Here is a 24,724-nt window from a genome sequence, read left to right on the forward strand (position 1 = left end):
TATCTGGCCTTTTCTGTCATCAAACACAGTAAGTCGAGGAGGAGAAACAGAAGCAAAATGTATTGCCCCCCCCCGCCCCCCCTTCAAGTTCAATGCGTGTTCTATCTGGTCCTGTACAGAACTAGAGTGTTGCTTAATCTTTTATACACTTTTAAAATAAATCATAGAGCAATATGAAAAAGGTCAAACAATGTATTGGTGATTTTCAAAGGTTTAATTAATTATGTAATTTTCAGAAAAGTGTTGGTTTAATTTCAATCCGAAAGCAAGCTTAACATTTATATTAGAAATATTTGCCTTTCTGTCTGCATATTTTACTCCTGGTTATTTAACATATTAATCTATACAATTTAGTTCACTTTCTATATAATTTAGCAAAAGCCCACAAAAGTGCAAACCAATGAAAGAGAAATCTCTGTAAATAGATAAAAGTAGGCCACACATTATCATGTAAGTTGGGATTTTGATATGATGTGATTTCTTGTGATTTATGCATCAATATTACAGGTCTAATTAATGTCTATGCAATACAATGTTCCCTAGAAATTGATTACTCATGCTCTGTTTCTTTTTTACATAGTTTCTGTAGCAAGTTCCAAACAGCATTATGTACCTTTCATGTATGAAAGGGGTGATAATACTCCCAGTTTTGCTGTGCACATTCATTTACAGTTAATAAATATTTATAACAATGTGAAATAAAGTTGAGATTTTGTTAAAGGGAGAAGATGCCATTCTTAAATTTTCTAAATTATATATTCATAATTACAAAACAGAATAAATAAACTGTAGAAAATGTGTTATTAAGAATATGTTGTTTTTTTAAATTTCTACATTTTTTTGTCTATTCTTTCTTGCAATATTGCAATGACTATATACAAATAGAATCTTCAATTAAACATTAATCTTATAATCATCATAGAAATGTATTACTTTATCTATTTCACTGACCTCCATGAATGTAGACTATTCAACCACAAAATATCACCACTGTTTTAGGCAGCTAGATCGGAAATGGACAATATTTGCTTTCTGTCATTAATGAAATCTTTTTTTTTTTGCAGTGCATAGTAGGGTAACATACATGAACGTGGTACCCCAAAGGCATTCCACTTGCATAGTTCAAAACATAGATAACAATGGGATATATAAGAACAGTGCACAATTTTTATTTTTAAATTCAAGAGGGTCAGGCTTGGAGCATGCTAGGTGTATATGTATAGAAGTCACGAGTGTATCAATCTTAAGTACATAGCTAAGGCGTTTGGGGCTGGGATAGGTGTCAGGCTTATGCTACTCCATGTGGAGGCATGGTTCTCAAAACATAATATGATAACTTAGGGCCCGGTGGAATCAAGTTACGGTGGGCTTGTAGGCAGCTTATGCAACATAGTTTGGAGAAGTGAATCAGCCCATGCAGTGAAAAAGCGTTAAACATCTAGGCATTTGTATCGTCAGTCTCAAAGTTAGGGGCACTAAGACATAGGTGTGACCAATCAAATTATACATTTCCAGTGTTAAATATTGTAAAGCAACTTTCCCTCAATACACCCCTGAGAGTCATTATCGTTACATTCAGTGTGGTTACCGCTAACAACATTCAGAGGTGTTGTAGGCCGCTTAACCAATTCCCTGTGAGGGGAGGCTGCATGAGCCTTCGTGCCAGAGTCCAGCAAAGGTGAGCCGGGAGCTCGTCACCTGTGGGGTGCGTCCTCGGTCTGGGCCCTGTGATCTGTTCGCTACGTTTGGTGCTGGACGGGTAACAAAGGCGGCTGTTCGCCGGGGGCAGGGTGGGTCCTCCCTCCAGCCCCAGGCTGGTATGAAGGCTGACATCTTTGTGCCACGGGCCCATTCTCTTCCAAGGACCGGGTCCTTCCCGTAGCGGGAGTGACGGGGGGACGCGATGGTGTGTCGCCGTCTGTGGTGGCCGTCTCTCCGTCCGTGTGGCTGATGTCTTCGGGTCAAGCCCTTGGTGGCCTTCGGCCCAGGTGGGCCAGCAGTGAGAGGTGCAGGCTTGTCTCGGTGCTGTAGGCCCGAGGGGGTCCCTTGTTCCCTCCGACTCTTGCCGTCTCGCTTTTTGACTCGAGGTTGGTGCGATTTAGAGAAGAAGAGGGTTTCCAGTTTTACCCAAAACTGTTGAATGTGCTTATTCAGCCGCTTTAGTATGCGGTCCACAGAGCAAAGGACTGGGGTACATTGCTCTTGTGTCTCCTCATCATGCCATGTGTCAGGTGCCATTATTGTTTCGGCCCTCTTCATGTGGTTGTACTCCGTTCTGGGTCTATATGGCGTTTTCATGTTGCTCGATTTAGGCTGTCGAGTGTGGACCGGGATGACCCCCGCCGGTCCAAAGGGGGGGGGGGTAGGAGAGTGACTATTCTCGTGGATTACCTGGAAGCAGGGAGTTCGGCCGTCCCTCCCCAGCTCCGGTGTAGTAGGCCGCAGCGGTGCTCTCCCGGTCTCCCGTGACCGATCCACTTTCTCAGGGTATCTCGCTGGGTCCCCTCAGGGCTCTGTGCTGCCTGTCAGTGGGGTCAATAGCTGTTTTAGCCCGTTTAAAGTTAGCTTGTTTGCTTTTTCAGCGGGAGCTCATGGCATGCACGTCTACTCTCCTTGATGGCCAGGCTCCCTGCCCCCATTAATGAAATCTTGACATTTTTTCTTCACTTTGTTAACAAAAATATTTAATATTTCTTTTAAACAAAAAATGCTTATATTAAGCTGGTATAAAGCTACACATCTTAGATTTTACATGTTAGTGTGGTTTAAAATAAAACACTTTAAAAGGTAATTTGCCAATCTATGATATTCTGGCTAAGAAGATTTTAATCTCCATGGCTCCTTGGATAGAGTGATCTCAGGTTATCAAATAATATTACCAGCTAAGTCCATTACCTAAGATCATATATACTGCCAAATAAAAATCATAAAACATAATACATAAATGCAATTAACAAAATAGTATCAATAAATGAGAAACTTCTTATTTATGAATTGAGGTATTGTTTTTATAAGTATGCATATATCTATCCAAACATCTATTTTGGCTTATTCAAGATATCTGAATGCATTGCTCACTTGGTTTAGATTTCTTTGCATGTTGAAATATTGAACACACATTCACTTATAACACAGGATTTATTATAAATATCCAATAAAATAACATGACATTGTTATGGAAATTAGATTTTTTTATTTACAGATCAGTCATCGCTTTCTGGCCAAAGTTCCAAAAATTCAGAATCAAATTCAAAGGTTTGTTAGCAGCATTTATATTTTATTTTGTCCGTTATTTAAACAAACCCGCTCTTCCTCTACCTTGTTGAAGGCTGTTCTATAATTCAACGTGACTTCCGATTACCATCTGTCTGATAGAATTGGCTTGTCAATTCTGAAACCTGAAAATCAGCCAAGCCCGTAACAGGAAATTGTTGCCACTAATGGATTATCTAATGGATCGTGAATTATTATCTGAAATAATTGAATAACTCATGAAGATACATAAAAAGCTGAGCCTACTCTGACTAAGAAGGCAAGAAGTAAGGGCGTGCGTAAAGTTACCCTCTTAGAATTTTCAAGAATGGGAAAAATGTTTCCACCCAATTCTGTGAAAGAAATACAAGACGTATGTCTCGAAACTATTCTCCTGCATAAAAATCGAGGCAGCTGGTGATTTGTGACTTATACAGATTATAGTTTATGCTTCCTGCAAGTGATAGGTGATCTAATTTGTTTTAACAATGCTTTAATTTGTAACATCAAGAAATCTGGCAGTCTGTAAGCTCAATTTATAGTAAGAAATATCAAAATTATTTTGAAGTTTAATAAATGTCATGTTTAATAAAAAATAAATAAACAAAAAACTGTATATATATAAAAAAGGAAACGACCATAACATAATTTCCAAGCAAATAATATAAAGGCTTGTTACTGTTTGATATCTGCAATTAGTTCAAGTTTTATACTGAACTTGATTTGAAATCTCTGAATATTAGGTGGCTATATTTGCATAAGATATGAAATGTATCTGGAATGTACTTTCCATTCCTTACAATGTTTGTAAATAGTCACAGTCTGAGTTTGGGACCAAATCGAATCAGCTAGACATATATCGATAATGGAAGTGTACTCAACCCTTTGTCATGGAATCCAGGGTGCTCCAATGGAAAAGTCCCAGTACCAAAATGGACCAAAATGGACCCCTTAGGGCCTTTGTCAAGCTTGACAAAGGCCCTAAGGGGTCGAAACGTTGCTGTGTAGTTCCTGGTTCTAATAAAATTGCCTTGGAATCCGTTGGAGTGCCTGGATTATTTTCTACAGTTAACAAATTGAATCAGCTGACTGAACTAAGAACAGTGTGTTCTTCATAACTCAGTGGCCTACTGAATTGTTACCTCAGTAAAATTGTAGATGTAATAATAAACATATATTATTTTAAGAGTATTAACTCTGATGAAACTAAGAACATATTTAAATCAATTATTTATTTATATTGGTAGTGAAGCAAAAAGACTACAGATTTTTACAGACATTTATATAAAGATATGTGCAAAAATAGGCAAAATACATTTTGAACAACACAGCAATATTGAACCATAAAAATATTGAAAACATTTAATTTGTTTTCTACTCAACATTATTTTTTTTTTCCTCCTTTGTAAAGCTTGGCAGTTAAACAGGGCTTTACCCGTTTACTGGCCACCTTGCACACACAGCATATTGTGGCTAAATAGCAAATAGACAGCAAATCTACTTTGGAGGTATAGAAATAATTGCCATCTGTCGCTATCCTAACCAGTTATTGCATCTTGCTTTCTAATAGCAGAGGTGCTGTGCCAATTAGTGTGAAAGCTACACTCACCAGGAGACATTTTAGAGGATGATGAAATAATGAACAACTACAGAGTTTATTACTTTGACACAATTCACTGTTTAGTGAACAACTATCGTGCAAAAACGGCATATATTAAACAAACAGCCAAACCTCAAACTATACGTTTGCTTACATTTTGCAAGTCTACTGTCATTTTACCAAAATTCATTGTATTGGACATATTCCTATATAAATTGTGTATGACAAACATAACTGTTTTTATAGCATTATTGTTAGTTGTTCAATGAATGCAAACAAAGAAATCAATATAAATGCTATGTAACATGGAATCATTGTAGCAGTTTTCTGTGTTTTATCTATTTAAATGGGAACTGTCACTTGACAGGACTTTTAATATTCTGTTTTCTTATCCCTGACATTTACCAAGTTTACTTTGTGAGGTCTGAAAAATAAAATGAAATATAGAAAGCTGCACATCTAACATGAAACTGGTCGTCTGATCCCAATAAAACTTGCAGCACTCTTAGTCTTATTGTGCTGCACACGAGCCACCAGGAGTTCCGTGGAACTGAGCTCACAACATGGTGTAATCAATCCTGCATGGCCTGAAATAAGTATCAACCCAATGTATGGGTATCAAAGCTTTATTAGCATTTATTAGATGTCATAGTAAAATAGTAATTAAAAAAAAAAAAAAAACAGACAGTGGGGGTATATGGAGTAAGAGAGTAAGAATGCAAGGGCCACTGTGAGGTCCAGTGTTCCATAGAGGATATTTTTAACACACCTGAACACCTGTTTTTTTGTCCTCTAAACCACCTGTATCATTATTAATTATAAAGACTGATAAAATATTATTTTCATAGACAACATGTTTTACGAACAGAATACTATTTTGAAAGGTTTCTCGAATTGGTATATTGAGTTGCATTTTGCATGCCTTACTGTACTGCACTAAACATTTGTTGTATGGTTCACATGCAATAACTGCGCATTCATAAATGCAAATTGCTCATTTCAAAATATATAATAATAAAAAAAAAATCTTACCTGTAACAAGTTCTCTGATTTCCAGATCTGTAGTCTTCCGAAGCAATCGTACCAATGCTGGAATACCTCCACAATTTTTTAGGGCAATTTTGTTATCATCATTGGCTTTGCCATATACTAAGTTCCTCAAAGCTCCACAAGCACTACGGTGAACTTCAGTCATTCGATGATCTAGCAGATCTACCAATAACTGAATACCTCCTTGTCTTCTTATCTGAAAAATAAAATATGCATAATATACATTTAAAAAAAATTGTTGGATTATGTGCAGAAGTGCAGATATATGTTTTATTTACACGTGGAAAACACTATTCTTTAAATGAGCATAAGTTAAGGATGACAGTTTTAGCATGCTCAAAATATAACAGACAAGCGGGCTAGAATATTTCTCCATTACCTTTTGTGACCATGCTAAATCCTATTAAAATACAGCACTACAAACATCCTTTTGTTTATATAATTTTGGGGGCTTTACAAATTTGTGTTGATATGCTGACTTGCAATAATGTGTATTTACATTTATTCTGCTTGTTAATTAGTTAGAATGTCAATATGTTGTGCAAAATATAGAATGAACAGAAACACCTATTTTCAGAGATACACATTGTTGACAGGGTTTCATACTATCTATTACTGCACTTGATAAAGACCTGAATAGGTTGAAACGTTGATCTGTTGAACTCTGAATTTATGGATACAGTAAACTGAACACTTTTCAAATCCAGGATCGATCGATCTCTCTCTCTCTCGATCTCTCTCTCTCTCGATCTCTCTCTCTCTCGATCTCTCTCTCTCTCGATCTCTCTCTCTCTCGATCTCGATCTCTCTCTCGATCTCGATCTCTCTCTCGCTCTCTCTCTCGATCTCTCTCTCTCTCTCGATCTCTCTCTCTCTCTCGATCTCTCTCTCTCTCTCGATCTCTCTCTCTCTCTCGATCTCTCTCTCTCTCGATCTCTCTCTCTCTCTCGATCTCTCTCTCGATCTCTCTCTCTCTCGATCTCTCTCTCTCTCGATCTCTCTCTCTCTCGATCTCTCTCTCTCTCGATCTCTCTCTCTCTCGATCTCTCTCTCTCTCGATCTCTCTCTCTCTCGATCTCTCTCGATCTCTCTCTCTCGATCTCTCTCTCTCTCGATCTCGATCTATCTCGATCTCGATCTCGATCTCGATCTCGATCTCGATCTATCTCGATCTATCTCGATCTCTCTCTCTCTCTCTCTCTCTCTCTCTCTCATTTTTATCGCCATGTACGATGGGCAGATAATGATTTTACAATTTTTTTTCGTTCTCGCATATATATATAGCAGACTAACAATAAATGAATGGTAAGAAATATCCATATGTAATAAATTTGAAGAAACACATTTTATAACACCTAAATATATAAATATATTTTACATATAAAGAGAAAACATGATTTTATGTGCAACAGATTTATTATTTACACAAGTCTAATAATCTGTAGCCTTATTTATACAAAGGCAGCTGTAGAGATTAATGGATATCAATTATGTAAGACTATTTAAACTGTTATGACTTCATACATTTTATATAAAAAAAATATAGAGAGAGAGATATTTTGGGGGGTTCCAATAATGATGAAAACATTTTTTGTCACACATTGACGCAGATAAATTAAATTAAATTAAATGACAGAGACAAATAGAGAAAGAAATAGGAGGGGTGAGAGAACCAGTAACTAAGGAATGGGAAATTATACATGTGTTGAGAAATAGTAATAGAGTGTGTGTGGAGGGAGATTCTAACTGTATGTTGAGAATGTAATTCAGTATGATATAGTAAGAAGAAGAATGCTTTAGATATAAATATAGTAAAACGCGAAAGGTAGTTATAGTCCTATTGTATAATTGTAATCGATATGTGAAATATATGTGTAAGAATGTACCTATAATTCTGTTTTTACACATGTAACATTGTATTTGTATGCACGCCCCAGATTTAATTAGAAATATAAGTAATCCCAGTATACCATTCCTTGTAAAATAAATAATGAATACTCTATGTGCATTTGTGTGCATTCAGAAAGTGTTGGTATAATAATTTCACAAACCTCTAAGTACACCACTATGTAAGTACAAGAATACAGATGTGAGTGATGCGGCCTGACCATAATGCAAGCTGAGTTTTTGAAGTTCTTCTCTACCATATCTGAAATGCATTGCCATTGCGGCTTTACACTTTTGGTTTTGTGGAGTGATTGCATTAGAGAACATTTTGGAGATTAGTTTAAAAGTCCAGGAGAAAAAATGTGTTCTTCTTCTCCCACTCAGGTTCTGTAAACTCAGCCAAAACTAGATAGACAGCTTGGCCCTATTGTATATAAGATGTCAACTTTAAGATGCAACATGGCAGGAGCTCCCTGTTCATGCTTATATATTTATATGAAAATTGATAATCCTTTATGATAATTTCCTGCAAAGACTCAAGTAGTGCTGGGAAGCTCCGAGTCTTGCTTCTTGCACAGGCTCAAGAGACACTCACTTGAGATATACAGCTCTCAAGCATTTGGATGCCGCACTGAAGATTGCCACTGTACAGGGAGAGCAAGGACCCTAAAATCTTTGTGTCTGAAAAAGGAAACAAGCCCCTTAAGTGTCAAGAGGGCAATGTTTCCCTATTCAATGTCATGTTTTGTTTGTTTTTTAACTATGTTACCTTTAAATTTAGGAGTTAAATCACTTTGTTTATGCAGCCCTAGCCTCACCTTCCCTGGCTGTGACTCACACAGCATCCATAAACAAATTGTTCGATTTTCAATCAGATCTTAAAGCACATGGTGTTTAGTCTAGAAGTGTCTGTCTCCTGCTCTGAGAGGAGGCTGTTGCAGGCTATTAAGAGTGTAGAAGAAGAGATATATCTAAATTAAAAACACTGTGCAAAAAGGGATGCTAAAACTATTTAGGTATTTTTTCTGAAAATGTATAGGGGACTGCAGTAGTTTACAATGTTTATTTAGGAAAATAAAATACATTCTGATATTTCTGGTCTTGTAGCATTTAATGAAAGATTGTCTGCCCAGGGGGTCTTTTGAACCTGCTCTCTGGTTCTGTTTGAAGAAATCTGGGGAGCCGCAGTGTCCCACACATGCTGGAGAACTGAGATCATTGTTTTAGAAGCCCTCACCAAAAATCCTTCAATAACAAGGATAACAATATTACTAAATAGATGGCAAAAATGAAAAGGTACTTTTCGAGACTATCCACTGTGTCGAAAAGCTATAAATGGTTTAAACATGGAAAACTGTAACATTCAGGGTTAGGCATCTGTGGCTCTCTTATTGTCTTATTACCTGGCTCTGATATCCCAATGTGACAAATTGCGATGCTGTTACAGTGTGGCTATTCCATACATTTTCTAATTTTAGATGCTTCCCATTACCAGCCACTTATAGTCCACAGTTTTCACAGACATGTAGCCTACTACGTCTTCTAATCTGCAAATTACTTCCATATTCACAGTTTGATGCTGACCTATGGGATTCTGTTTATTCATATATAACCAATCTATATATTCAGTACCTGCGCTGTCTTATTTCTACTGCTCAAGTCTACATTCTTATTGTCATACCGATTATCTGGTTATTTGACTATGGCTTGTACTTTGATTTTCCCATTGATTACCCTTGACCTTGTCTTACTGTAATCCTGAGCTCAGCACAATCTTGAACTCAACTTTCTACATTTGTTTTAGCCACTGATAGTCACGGCATTAAGCCTACCATTCTAATACACCACTATCTAGACATTTTGTTGAGGTGGTTAACATATGTAACCATGACATTTATGTGCCATAAAGGCTAGATACAGGTAGCTATTTAATATTGCATGCTAATTGTTTATTTTGCAAAACTGTTTCATTCTTTTGGTTATATGAGGGCTCCTTTTAATATTGGTGACCTGACTTATTTTCACAGTACCCTAATTTTATAACATGTACCTCATTGCATAACATCTGTTCATAAGCGTGAGTTATTAACTGTCATGTCTAAAGTAGGAGAACCCAAGACCCACAGATCCAAAGCTGCTAAAGGTATAACGAATTACCGGGCCTTAGAATGGCCGGATTTAACATAAAGTAGTCAGGAAGAAAGCCAAGGTCGAACTTAGGAGAGTACAGCATAAATGGTAGGACAAGCCAAGGTCAGGAACACAGAAAGTGGAGAAACGATAAACAAGCCAAAGTCGGTAACAAGAAATCCAAATACAATATAATACGCACTCTTGGGTCAGCATAAATCACAACAGGGCAACTTGCTACTAAAAATGTTTCAACAAAAAAATAGTTTGGATTTGGTTATATGAATAAATGTACTGTTCAGGCTGATAAGCTTCAAACAACTGCATTAGCAGTACTTTAGCCTTTGAACAGTATCTTATCAAAGTGCAACTAGGTTACTTTGACATGACCTATATTAAAAAGGCTGGGTAAATAACAAGAGAAAGGGAGAAAAGAAAACTCTCCTGGTATCTTAACAATTCCCTTACAATTTTGAAGCCTAATAGCCATATGCTATGTTCTTACGTCAATACAATTCATCTATCTGATTAGCTCTCAAAATCTCCAATAATTTCTTCATGGATAATCAACAATATATAAATTGAATTTGACTTTCTTTTGCATGTGTTATTTTTTCAAGAGTGAAATGTACATGTTAAGGTAAAATAGTTTTGTAAATATTTTTCTGATGCTAGTTTGGCTAAAGTTCTCAATTGGTTGACAATAAACAATTTAGAGGATACACCTCTACACTGCAGACAAAACTGGTTATATAGAGTATAGATAGGTAGAGGATCTTTTGTAAGGAGTGGAATGTCTAATGCTTTCTACATCATTATAGCAGTTTTTCATAAGCAGAAAACCCTGGGGAAAGGGTGGGTGGTAGACAGTTAAAGGGAAACTCCAGTGCCAGGAAAACGATCTGTTTTCCTGGCACTGGAGGGTCCCTCTCCCTCCCACCCCCCAATCTCCAGTTACTGAAGGGATGAAAACCCCTTCAGTCACTTACCTGAGGCAACGGCGATGTCCCTAGCCGCTGTCTCCTCCTCCGCGCCGCTCCTCCTCTGTATTGCGTCGGCCAATGCTTTCCTATGGGGAAATGAGCGACGCTGGAGGTCCTCACACAGCGTGAGGACGTCCAGCGACGCTCTAGCACAGGTTTCCTGTGCTATGAAGGAGGAAGTGACCTCTAGTGGCTGTCTAGTGGCTGTGGAGTTAACCTCTAGTGGCTGTGGAGTTAACCCTGCAAGGTAATTATTGCAGTTTATAGAAAACTGCAAGAATTACACTTGCAGGGTTAGGAGTAGTGGGAGTTGGCACCCAGACCATTCCAATGGGCAGAAGTAGTCTGGGTGCCTGGAGTGTCCCTTTAACATATTGAATTACTCATATGTGTAACAGGATTATTTACTAAAGTGAAAAAAGCTATCCAGGAATGTACAGTGATTTCAAAGTAAATTTTAAATTTAAAGCCTCAAAAATGATGGCCTCAATTTTGATATTCACTTTTGAAGTCACACTTTGGTGAATAACCTTGTATATTATTACACTTGCCTAACATACATGCATCTTCCACTTGGAATCACTATTAACATTACTAGTTTAATAATGTATTCATTTTATAGAAAAACATGGAGAAACATGTATTTGACTTATCATGATAGGAATGCATGGAGTGGAACACTCCCACCCTAGTGGTCAGGGCCGGATTAAGAGCACAGTGGGCCTGGTGCTGACAATTATGGTGGGCCTAATTACGGAATCTTATCGACCAAAAACACTAAAACAGTCATACCTCCCAAGTGTCATGTATCTGATGGAGATGTTGTTGGAGGGAAACTCAAAGGATACAGCTATACGAAAACACATACATTAGAGTGCTAATCTCTCTCTAATTTATGCTTTCATCTTTCAAGTAAATCCATACCCCCTAACAGCAGTGTCCAGTGAAGCAGGAAGTCAATGGACAGGGTAAAAGGGTGTGTCACTGGCGCGAATCACGTGACCAGACCTGCCAAAAGGGGGTGAACATGCCCAAAAACATAGACATGGAGACACTGGGACATATAGGGACACTGGGACACATGGGGACACTAGGCACACTGAGCGACATTGGACACAGACACTGGGAGACTTGCGGACACTAGGGACACTGGCTGGGGGACATGGGGACACTGGGAGACATGGGGACATAGTGTCTCCGTGTCCCAATGTCTCAGTGTCTCCCAATGTCCCTATGTCTCACAGCATCCCCATGTGTCCCAGTGTCCCCAAGTGTCTCAGTGTTCCCAGGTCTCCCAGTGTCTGTGTCCTAGTGTCTCAGTGTCCCCTAGTGTCTGTGTCCCCATGTGTCCCATAGTGTCTGTGTCCCCTAGTGTCTCCATATGTCCCCATGTGTCTGTGTCCCCATGTGTCTCAGTGTCCCCATGTGTCCCCTAGTGTCTCAGTGTCCCCATGTGTCCCTGCTGCCTCCCCTCCCCCCCCCCCCCCCCATCCCTCACTTATCTGAGCTGTAGAGCTGCTGTCTGGACTCTGTGCTGTGTTGCTGCTCCCCCACGGATCAGTGAGTAGTAGAGAGAGGCAGGGATATGCTGTAACTTCCTATCCCTGCATCTCTCCACACACAGTGACCCCTACTGGCTGGTGCTGGTATTGCAGAGTAATCTCCATTTATGCTGAGAAAAATACCTGCATGTATATTGCCGGTATTACTGCAATACCAGCACGGCCAGGCAGCCTAAAATACCGGCTGTGCCAGTAAAATACCAGTCAGGTGGCAAACCTAAGAGTAGTGTGTAAAAAAAAAAAAAAAAATGTAAAAAAAAAATTTTTTTTTTTTTTTTTTTAAATGGGCCTATTCCATGGGCCTGGGCCTGGAGCTGCAGCTCCATCAGCCCCTATGTTAATCCGGCCCTGCTAGTGGTAACAGGAACATTAAGAAGTTGTAGGCCTTCCACAGACCAACAACACAATGCTAGGCAGGTGATCTGGGGACTATATCTTAACTTGAGCCAGAGCAGAATGACAGAAATATCTGGTGCCGTAACTGAAAATTATATTAAATCCAGCACTGGAAAAAACACAGCAGCAGATACTGTGCACGTTTCACTTGCTCATAATTTAGAGCACTACAACAAACTATCAAGGACTATGGACAATTTCCATTTTTATCTTACCTGACTGTTAACGGTTAGCTCAATCAGTTTATGGGCACACATGAAAATTACCTCCTACTTCTGAGAAAAAAGTTATTTCAATTCCACACAGGAGACCGGCCTCCACTATTAAATTTAATTTTCTTATCGTTCTCTTCTTTATCTCCCTTTTGCCACCCAACAGGCACAAGTGAGCAAACATAATGATACCTATAGTGTATGCTTTTAAGAAGCTGAGGAGGTGTTTGCAAGTGCAGGGGAGGCATTGCAAGAGAAAGCGAGGTTAATAGGCACATATGCCAATATCACAGTGTGTTTCATGAAAGGTAATAGAACAAGAAAAGTATATTAAAGGGATTTAAAATATTGTTACACCATGAAACAAAAGACCAGGAAACAGTAAGGATTTAAGCTCTAGCTATTAAAGTTCAATCATGCTTTAAATCTTTAAGTTTTATCTCTTTAACTCCTTCACAACAGAGTTGTGTTATGCAAAACAAAAATAACGTTTCTTTTTTTTTTTTCTATTTTTTGTCGTGCAGTGATACATCACAAAGGGAATTGGCATGTGCCAGTAACACATTTGATAACCTATGCAGAGGTAGAGAATATACATATATGAATTAACAATAAGCACAAGAATGAGTGACTTCCCCTTTTTTGTTTTTTTGGTATTCCGGAAAAAGAAACAAGAGTAGTGTAACAATATCTTAATAGGGAGTAAGGAGAGCAAGAGAGATATACAGGACATTGAGATGGAACTGCACATTTTCTGTCTCTTTTAACAGGTGGTTAGGCATAGGGGAGAAATCTTACGAGCTTACGGGCCAACCGCTTCAGCGATGCCATGCGGAGGGCACCTGTGAGATACTCTGCTCCACCGTGTTGATCATCAGACCAGATCAGGGAGACCTTGGCTCGGTTTCCGGGAGTTACAGGTATGGCCGGAGTGCAAACGTTTAGCTGCACCCAAAATATGGAAAACAGGCTGTCCAAAGCTCAAAGTAGCAGGTCCATGTGGGGGGGGGGGGGAGCAGCATAAAGGTCCGCGGTGCAACTGGCCCTGGTGTGTCAGCCATCTTATGAAACAGGCCTTAATCCTCCTACAATGTCGGTGACAGACAGTTTAGACCACAAGAGAGTGATATCCCCGCCGGTCCAGGGAGGACAGGGCTTTAGCAAGCAATCTGCAGCTCAAGGCAAGGGATCGGCTGCCTCCCCGAACTCGAGTACAATCCCCTCTGATGAGTTGTGGACGAAACGCGCGTGTCAGGGACCAACTGTGATTCCCAGCGATATCTTGCTGTGTGGTTCATAGACTATATTCGCCCACTCTCTCCTCCGAATCCCGTAGTAATTGACTGTCTGTAACTGGGTAGATTTATGATATTGATTTGTTTAGTCACCCCTATGTATCTAATCGTCATCTTGTGTCTATGGGGGTCTAATATTTAGCCACTTGGCAATCCGTTCCCAGCTCTCTGGTCAGTCTTCTTAGATTAGCCTCTGTATTGTATTGACGATACTTAGAGGCTTTCAAGTGGTGAACGGTTATCACCTAAGCAAACTTGTTTTTCTGTGACCTTCTAATTATTATTTCAGTTTATTTCCCTTAAGCTATTGAGCAATTTTGAGTTATATCACTCTCCTCAGATAGAACTAAGTACTACAGTTCTTGTTACAGTTAACTATAAACTGCAACATTGTATTGTTGCAGTCTGAATCTACCAGAGGTACTACCAGAATCTACCAGAGGTACCAGAGAATCTACCAGAGGTACTCTGAAAACTTTTGAACAGGTCCTCTACGTTTGCTATAGGTTTTGACATTTGTAACTACTATTCATATTTAGATCAAAGTACGTCACCATTTTGCATATATCCAATTTAAACTATCAATAGGTATTACATTGCAACTATCTATTTATCATATTGATTTATTACATTGGTTACCATCGATTTTCATGTATGATATATACAGCACTGTACGTTTCTTTTAAACAATTCATTAAAAGTTAATTTTTAATTTTACCCAGGGCATTCAACTGGTCTATTTTCTCATTACTACCTTGGTAGTTTTTGGTGGGTTAACCCCACTATGAGTGTTCCCTTATAGCTTCCACTCCTTCCCCCTTATTTCTTTGAGTACAATCGAAGACCACCGAGATGTCTAGTACAGGCTATGTACACCCAATTCAGGTGAAAGCAGGCTCAAAGGTTGGCAGAGTGTTCCTCAGGATAATTAGCAGGATTATAGCCAAACTTATAACGAGAATGTCCAGTGTATAGCTTAGAAAGAAAATTGCCTCGAGGAGCTCAAGCAACATGAGACTAGCTTGGTCAGCTGTCAGGTCCCACCCCTGAATAACATTTCTTTGAAACAAGGAAGGCATGTATACATAGCACATGGTATTACAATAAAACAATTATTTTGTTTAGACTGATCTAAAAAATAAAGCATGCATACAATTCCAGAATTGTTCTCTTTTTCATTTAATTTTCCCCTTGTGTGCAGAAATAAAATACACAGGGCGTCTCTGGCAAGCCTGTGGCTAATGGTGTTTGGGACTGTCCGTGCAACTGGACTGCCCATACAGATCCAGTAATGAATTGTAAAACTGGCCACATGGCCAGAAACAGTAAAAATAAGGATACGATCAGAATGACAGATAGGCGCCAGCGGCTGCAGCGCAGCCATTACTCAAAAGGTGCTGAATTAGCTCCTGGCCGGCTTTGGCTGCACTGGATCCCAATACCATGAAGTAGCTCTTGGGCACAGCGTCCTACACTGTGCGTGGGGACATTAGAAGGAGGGATTGAGGAAGAAGGAAGTGTCCCAGTAGGCCTTTCACTGAGTGCACTTCTCACTCTCTCCCGCCCCCTGCAATGTACTTAGGGACAAGTGAAGGAGTGATTGAGGAACGACAAAGTGGGGCAGGGTGGCAGAGAGTGTCCCAGTATGCATTTTACTGGGTGCACTTCTCACTCACTCTCATCATCCTGCTCTGTACTTGGGGACATGGGAAGGAGGGATTAAGGAAGGAGGAAGTGGGGAAGTGTGGCAGAGAGTGTCCCAGTAGGCCTTTTCCTGGGAGCACTTCTCACTTACTGATGGGATGCCAGGCAGCCAGTCGCACTAAGGATGCCTGGAATACATGAAGAGACAACTGATACATGAAATGAAGGTAAGTGTTTTTCAGAGAATGTGTTTGTGACTGCATGGATCAGTGTATGTGTGTCTGTATGGGTTAGTGTGTTTGTGTCTGCATAGATCAGTGTGTGTACCTGTCTGCATAGATGAGTGTGTGTGTAACAGTCTACATGGCTCAGTGTGTGTGTGTGACAGTCTACATGGGCCAACGTGTGTGTGACAGTCTAAATGGGCCAATGTGTGTGTGTGTGTGTGTCTGCAAGGGTCAGTGTGGGTGTCAGTCCTTATAGGTCAGTGTGTTTGTGTCAGTTCGCACAGGTCAGTGAATTTGTGTATGCATTGGTCACTGATTGTGAGTCTGTATGTTTGTGCCAGTGATTGCATTTGTGCAAGTACAGTTTTAATTTAAAAATAAAAAACAAACAAACAGTACTTTTAAAGGAACACTGTAGTGTTTGTTTGGAATATAAACCTGTATTCTGAACACTATAGTGTTTCTGTCCCTACAATGATTCAATGTTCTAAAAGATAAATAAAGAGTTAAAAAAAAAAAAGTAAATGGGGCGGCAAAAATCCTTGCACCGGCCCTGAAAATACAAGGCATTATTTTGTATCTTTTGTATTACAATTCTTCAGACTGTTTCACAAAAATCATACTTGTCAAAGAAATATAAATGTTATAATACACACATGGGTCAATTTAATAATCTCATTGGTCTGTTACAGTGATCAACCACAGGGGTATAAAATCCCATGGTAGCAAGCTATTAGTTTATTTTGAAGCCAGCCATAAAGCTGACTGGATCTAATTATTGTTGGTACCCATTTCAGCGTTGACGACGAGGATATTAAGGATACCATTTGACAATGATGAATAAAGCAAAAAAAAATTGGGGATATTCGGAAGAAAAAAATTAATATATATATAGGAAACTGTTTACTGCAGCTGACACTCAATAATCCTGGTGACTAAAATTCCAACATGAATACATAAAAAGCAGAGTAGCACTATACTTGAATTATTAAATAAAAGAAAAAAATATGAAACATAAATTCAATAAAATTACCCTCCTGGTATTACTTATACCAAACATAAAACAGGGAATTTCACAAAAAGCTGTGAATATCAAAATAAATGCAGCACTGACAAATTAACTCATAAAATAAGCAGAGTCAGTGCTATGAACTGGCAGTCATCCTCAGAGAGCTTTCAGTGCAGATCCACAATGGTAGTTACAAAGAACCTGGGTATCCAGCAGATGTCTTTAAGCTCCTCCTGGTATATCTCTGGAAACAAATAAAGTGGTGAGCAGCCTCACAGGTAAGTAACTTCACTGCGATAGAAATAGCAAAATCTCGCTAAAAATAAGACAGTCCCAAATATAAGAAATCCACATGTTCATCTTGAAAAAGTTGTCAGTTGAACAAAATGTGTAGACGCTTATGGCACTTTATACCCTTGCTGGATTTCTTATATTTGGGACTAGTGATGTACCGAACTGTCCGCCGGCGAACAGTTCCCGGCGAACTTAGCGTGTTCGCGTTCGCCGCCGCGGGCAGAACACATGCGCAGTTCGATCCGCCCCCTATTCGTCATCATTGGGCAAACTTTGACCCTGTGCCTCTCGGTCAGCAGACACATTCCAGCCAATCAGCAGCACTCCCTCCCTTCCACACCCTCCAACCTCCCTCCCAGCATCCATTTTCGATTCATTCTGAAGCTGCATGCTTAGTGAGAGGAGGGAAAGTTTAGCTGCTGCTGATTAGATAGGGAAATTGATAGCTAGGCTAGGGTATTCAGTGTCCACTACAATCCTGAAGGACTCATCTGATCTCTGCTGTAAGGACAGCACCCCAAAAAGCCCTTTTTAGGGCTATAACATCAGGCTGCTTTTTTTTTCTTTTTTTTCCTGTGTAATGTAATTGCAGGTGCCTGCCAGCTTCTGTGTGAGGTTCACATTGGATACTGTGCCTACTTGCCCAGTGCCACCACTCATATCTGTTTTAACAATTGGTATATAATAAGCTTTAGATTTAAAATAAATAATTTGTTTTCACTGTAATAGAAGAGCAGTTGCCTGCCTGCCAGCTTCTGTGTCAGGTTGGATGCCTTGCCCATTTGCACAGTCAGTCTCACCACTCATATCTGTTTTAACAATAGCTTAAGCTTTAGATTTTAAAGAAATCATTTTTTTTTTCACTGTAATAGAAGAGCAGTTGCCTGCCTGCCAGCTTCTGTGTCAGGTTGGATGCCTTGCCCATTTGCACAGTCAGTGCCACCACTCATATCTGTTTTAACAATTGGTAAAGCTTTAGATTTAAAATAAATAATTTGTTTTCACTGTAATAGAAGAGCAGTTGCCTGCCTGCCAGCTTCTGTGTCAGGTTGGATGCCTTGCCCATTTGCACAGTCAGTGCCACCACTCATATCTGTTTTAACAATAGCTTAAGCTTTAGATTTTAAAGAAATAATTTTTTTTCACTGTAATAGAAGATCAGTTAGTTGTCTGCAAGCGTCTGGGTGTCAGGCCTACTTCAGCGTGTGCTCTGCAGACCTGTGCCAGCGTGCTTTGACAGTTGCCAATCATATCTGGTGTCTCTTTAGCGTGCTTTTACAAAGAAAAAAGGTTTCCAGTGTAAGCTAATAGCAGCCAGTCAGTGTCCTTCAAGCGGCTCTGTCAGGCCTTCCTTCAGCGTGTGCCCTGCACAACCCTGCCAGCGTACTTTGACAATTGCCACTCATATCTGGTGTCTCTATAGCGTGCTTTTACAAAGAAAAAAGGTTTCCAGTGTAAGATAATAGCAGCCAGTCAGTGTCCTTCAAGCGGCTCTGTCAGGCCTTCCTTCAGCGTGTGCCCTGCACAACCCTGCCAGCGTACTTTGACAGTTGCCACTCATATCTGTTGTCTCTATAGCGTGCTTTTACAACCAAAATTTTGTTTCCACTGTAATAGAAGAGCAGTTGCCTGCCTGCCAGCTTCTGTGTGAGGTTCACAGTGGATACTGTGCCCTCTTGCCCAGTGCCACCACTCATATCTGTTTTAAAAATAGCTTAAGCTTTAGATTTAAAAGAAATATTTTTTTTTCACTGTAATAGAAGATCAGTTAGTTGTCTGCAAGCGTCTGGGTGTCAGGCCTACTTCAGCGTGTGCTCTGCAGACCTGTGCCAGCGTGCTTTGACAGTTGCCAATCATATCTGGTGTCTCTTTAGCGTGCTTTTACAAAGAAAAAAGGTTTCCAGTGTAAGCTAATAGCAGCCAGTCAGTGTCCTTCAAGCGGCTCTGTCAGGCCTTCCTTCAGCGTGTGCCCTGCACAACCCTGCCAGCGTACTTTGACAATTGCCACTCATATCTGGTGTCTCTATAGCGTGCTTTTACAACCAAAATTTTGTTTCCACTGTAATAGAAGAGCAGTTGCCTGCCTGCCAGCTTCTGTGTGAGGTTCACAGTGGATACTGTGCCCTCTTGCCCAGTGCCACCACTCATATCTGTTTTAAAAATAGCTTAAGCTTTAGATTTAAAAGAAATATTTTTTTTTCACTGTAATAGAAGATCAGTTAGTTGTCTGCAAGCGTCTGGGTGTCAGGCCTACTTCAGCGTGTGCTCTGCAGACCTGTGCCAGCGTGCTTTGACAGTTGCCAATCATATCTGGTGTCTCTTTAGCGTGCTTTTACAAAGAAAAAAGGTTTCCAGTGTAAGCTAATAGCAGCCAGTCAGTGTCCTTCAAGCGGCTCTGTCAGGCCTTCCTTCAGCGTGTGCCCTGCACAACCCTGCCAGCGTACTTTGACAATTGCCACTCATATCTGGTGTCTCTATAGCGTGCTTTTACAAAGAAAAAAGGTTTCCAGTGTAAGCTAATAGCAGCCAGTCAGTGTCCTTCAAGCGGCTCTGTCAGGCCTTCCTTCAGCGTGTGCCCTGCACAACCCTGCCAGCGTACTTTGACAGTTGCCACTCATATCTGGTGTCTCTATAGCGTGCTTTTACAACCAAAATTTTGTTTCCACTGTAATAGAAGAGCAGTTTCCTGCCTGCCAGCTTCTGTGTGAGGTTCACAGTGGATACTGTGCCCTCTTGCCCAGTGCCACCACTCATATCTGTTTTAAAAATAGCTTAAGCTTTAGATTTAAAAGAAAAAAAATTTTTCACTGTAATAGAAGATCAGTTAGTTGTCTGCAAGTGTCTGGGTGTCAGGCCTACTTCAGCGTGTGCTCTGCAGACCTGTGCCAGCGTGCTTTGACAGTTGCCAATCATATCTGGTGTCTCTTTAGCGTGCTTTTACAAAGAAAAAAGGTTTCCAGTGTAAGCTAATAGCAGCCAGTCAGTGTCCTTCAAGCGGCTCTGTCAGGCCTTCCTTCAGCGTGTGCCCTGCACAACCCTGCCAGCGTACTTTGACAATTGCCACTCATATCTGGTGTCTCTATAGCGTGCTTTTACAAAGAAAAAAGGTTTCCAGTGTAAGCTAATAGCAGCCAGTCAGTGTCCTTCAAGCGGCTCTGTCAGGCCTTCCTTCAGCGTGTGCCCTGCACAACCCTGCCAGCGTACTTTGACAGTTGCCACTCATATCTGTTGTCTCTATAGCGTGCTTTTACAACCAAAATTTTGTTTCCACTGTAATAGAAGAGCAGTTGCCTGCCTGCCAGCTTCTGTGTGAGGTTCACAGTGGATACTGTGCCCTCTTGCCCAGTGCCACCACTCATATCTGTTTTAAAAATAGCTTAAGCTTTAGATTTAAAAGAAATATTTTTTTTTCACTGTAATAGAAGATCAGTTAGTTGTCTGCAAGCGTCTGGGTGTCAGGCCTACTTCAGCGTGTGCTCTGCAGACCTGTGCCAGCGTGCTTTGGCAGTTGCCAATCATATCTGGTGTCTCTTTAGCGTGCTTTTACAAAGAAAAAAGGTTTCCAGTGTAAGCTAATAGCAGCCAGTCAGTGTCCTTCAAGCGGCTCTGTCAGGCCTTCCTTCAGCGTGTGCCCTGCACAACCCTGCCAGCGTACTTTGACAATTGCCACTCATATCTGGTATCTCTATAGCGTGCTTTTACAAAGAAAAAAGGTTTCCAGTGTAAGCTAATAGCAGCCAGTCAGTGTCCTTCAAGCGGCTCTGTCAGGCCTTCCTTCAGCGTGTGCCCTGCACAACCCTGCCAGCGTACTTTGACAGTTGCCACTCATATCTGGTGTCTCTATAGCGTGCTTTTACAACCAAAATTTTGTTTCCACTGTAATAGAAGAGCAGTTGCCTGCCTGCCAGCTTCTGTGTGAGGTTCACAGTGGATACTGTGCCCTCTTGCCCAGTGCCACCACTCATATCTGTTTTAAAAATAGCTTAAGCTTTAGATTTAAAAGAAATATTTTTTTTTCACTGTAATAGAAGATCAGTTAGTTGTCTGCAAGCGTCTGGGTGTCAGGCCTACTTCAGCGTGTGCTCTGCAGACCTGTGCCAGCGTGCTTTGACAGTTGCCAATCATATCTGGTGTCTCATTAGCGTGCTTTTACAAAGAAAAAAGGTTTCTAGTGTAAGCTAATAGCAGCCAGTCAGTGTCCTTCAAGCGGCTCTGTCAGTCCTTCCATCAGCGTGTGCTCTCCAGAACTGTTCCAGTGCACATTGCCAATCATATCTGGTGTCTCTATAGCGTGCTTTTCAAACCAAAATTTGTTTTTCACTGTTATAGATTGAATAGCAGTTACTTGTCTTCAAGCGGGTGTGTCAGGCCTACAGTGTGTGCTCTGCAGAACTGTTCCAGTGCACATTGCCAATCATATCTGGTGTCTCTATAGCGTGCTTTTAAATCCAAAATGTTTTTCACTGTTATAGATTGAATAGCAGTTACTTGTCTTCAAGCGGGTGTGTCAGGCCTACAGTGTGTGCTCTCCAGAACTGTTCCAGTGCACATTGCCAATCATATCTGGTGTCTCTATAGCGTGCTTTTAAAACCAAAATGTGTTTTTCACTGTAATAGATTGAATAGAAGTTACTTGTCTTCAAGCGGGTGTGTCAGGCGTACAGTGTGTGCTCTGCAGAACTGTTACAGTTCACATTGCCAATCATATCTGGTCTCACAGTAGCTTGCACGCATAGTACCACTAATCCCCAAAAAAATGACAGGCAGAGGCAGGCCACCCCGCAGGGGCCGTCGTGGTCGTGGTGCTGTGATTCCCTTTTGCCCTAGAATAATGCCCAGTTTTCAGAAGCCACGTACCCTGAACTTGAAAAGTTCTGAGGACATAGTTGACTGGCTAACACAGGACACCCAATCTTGTACAGCCTCCGCTCGGAACCTTGACGCACCATCCTCCTCCAGCTTAGCTTCAGGCACCTCTCAAGATACCACTCACCCGCCTGCCGCCACCACCAAAACTAGCACCACAGCCGCTTTACTTGGTATGTCAGAGGAGTTATTCACACACCCGTTTGAAGAAATGAGTGATGCGCAACCATTATTGCTAGAGGATGTAGATAACAGGGATATGTCTCAGGCAGGAAGCATTAAACACATGGAGGTACGGTGTGATGATGATGATGTTGTACCCGCTGCTGCTTCCTTTTCTGAGTTGTCAGATACAAGCGAAGCGGTTGATGATGACGATGCGTCCATGGATGTCACGTGGGTGCCCGCTCGGCAAGAAGAAGAACAGGGCGAAAGTTCAGATGGGGAGACAGAGAGGAGGAGGAGACGAGTTGGAAGCAGGGGGGGGTCGTCGCAAGGAGCTAGTGGCACAGTCAGGCAGCATGCATTGGCACCCGGGGTCAGCCCGACAGCACGCCAATCAACGCATGCTGTGTCCACCACCAGAATGCCGTCATTGCAGAGCTCAGCAGTGTGGCATTTTTTTTGTGTGTCTGCCTCGGACAACAGCGATGCCATTTGCAACCTGTGCCAAAGGAAACTGAGTCGTGGGAGGTCCAACACCCACCTAGGTACAACTGCTTTGCGTAGGCACATGATCTCACATCACAAACGCCTATGGGATCAACACATGAGTACAAGCAACACGCCTACTCTAAGCCGCCATCCTCCTCCTGGTCTAGCATCTTCAGCCACGTCAACCACTGCTGTCCTTCTTGCCCCCTCTCAACCATCCGCCACTCCGTCTCCCGCCTTGAGCAGTTCACGCTCATCTGCCCACAGTCATGTGTCTGTCAAGGACATGTTTGAGCGTAAGAAGCCAATGTCACCAAGTCACCCCCTTGCCCAGCGTCTGACAGCTGGCTTGTCCGAACTATTAGCCCGCCAGCTTTTACCATACAATCTGGTTGAGTCTGAGGCGTTCAAAAAATTTGTAGCTATTGGGACACCGCAGTGGAAGGTACCCGGCCGGAATTTCTTTTCACAAAAGGCAATCCCCAACTTGTACTCGATTGTGCAAAAGGAAGTCATGGCATGTCTGGCACACAGTGTTGGGGCAAGGGTCCATCTGACCACTGATACCTGGTCTGCAAAGCATGGTCAGGGCAGGTATATCACCTACACTGCGCATTGGGTAAACCTGCTGACGGCTGACAAGCAAGGAATGCGTGGCATTGCAGAGGAGTTGGTGACACCGCCACGAATTGCAGGCAGTCCTGCTGCCACCTCCTCTACTCCTCCTACTCCATCCTCTTCCATAACCTCCTCGGCTGAGTCCTCTTGTGCTGCTGCGTCTTGCTCCACATCAACGGCACCCCCCCAGCTCCCCAGGTACTATTCCACATCCCGGATCCGGCAGTGTCACGCCGTCTTGGGTTTGACTTGCTTGAAAGCAGAGAGTCACACCGGACAAGCACTCCTGTCCACCCTGAACGCACAGGTGGAAAAGTGGCTGACTCCGCAGCAACTGGATATCGGCAAAGTGGTGTGTGACAACGGAAAATTTTTTATAGCGGCATTAAAGTTGGGCAAGTTGACACATGTGCCGTGCATGGCCCATGTGTGTAATCTGGTCGTACAACGCTTTGTGCATAAGTACACAGGCTTACAGGACATCCTGAAGCAGGCCAGGAAGGTGTGTGGCCATTTCAGGCGTTCCTACACGGCCATGGCGCACTTTGCCGATATCCAGCGGCGAAACAACATGCCAGTGAGGCGCTTGATTTGCGACAGCCCTACACGTTGGAATTCAACACTCCTAATGTTCGACCGCCTGCTCCAACAAGAAAAAGCTGTTAATGAATATTTGTATGACCGGGGTGCTAGGACAGCCTCTGGGGAGCTGGGAATTTTTTTGCCACGTTACTGGACGCTCATGCGCAATGCCTGTAGGCTCATGCGTCCTTTTGAGGAGGTGACAAACCTAGTCAGTCGCAACGAAGGCACCATCAGCGACATCATACCATTTGTTTTCTTCCTGGAGCGTGCCCTGCGAAGAGTGCTGGATCAGGCTGTAGATGAGCGTGAAGAGGAAGAGGAAGAGTTGTGGTCACCATCAGCACCAGAAACAGCCTTATCAGCATCGCTTGCTGGACCTGCAGCAACGCTGGAAGAGGATTGTGAGGAAGAGGAGTCAGAGGAGGATTGTAGCTTTGAGGAGGAGGAGGAGGAGCAAGAC

General features: G+C 41.6%; 1 protein-coding gene across 8 annotated transcripts in view; it reads right to left on the minus strand.

The window, feature by feature from the left end:
* Nucleotides 1-24,724, minus strand: part of CTNND2 (catenin delta 2) — a 1,082,982-nt gene that overhangs the window by 259,207 nt on the left and 799,051 nt on the right. For all 8 annotated transcript variants that reach the window (XM_063451948.1, XM_063451945.1, XM_063451947.1 and 5 more), the window contains one exon: nt 5,885-6,098. In XM_063451948.1, the coding sequence (XP_063308018.1) occupies nt 5,885-6,098 (214 nt within the window). The remainder of the gene's footprint in view (nt 1-5,884; nt 6,099-24,724) is intronic.

This window comes from Pelobates fuscus, chromosome 4, assembly GCF_036172605.1.
Source record: "Pelobates fuscus isolate aPelFus1 chromosome 4, aPelFus1.pri, whole genome shotgun sequence".
In the NCBI taxonomy this organism is placed as follows: domain Eukaryota; kingdom Metazoa; phylum Chordata; class Amphibia; order Anura; family Pelobatidae; genus Pelobates; species Pelobates fuscus.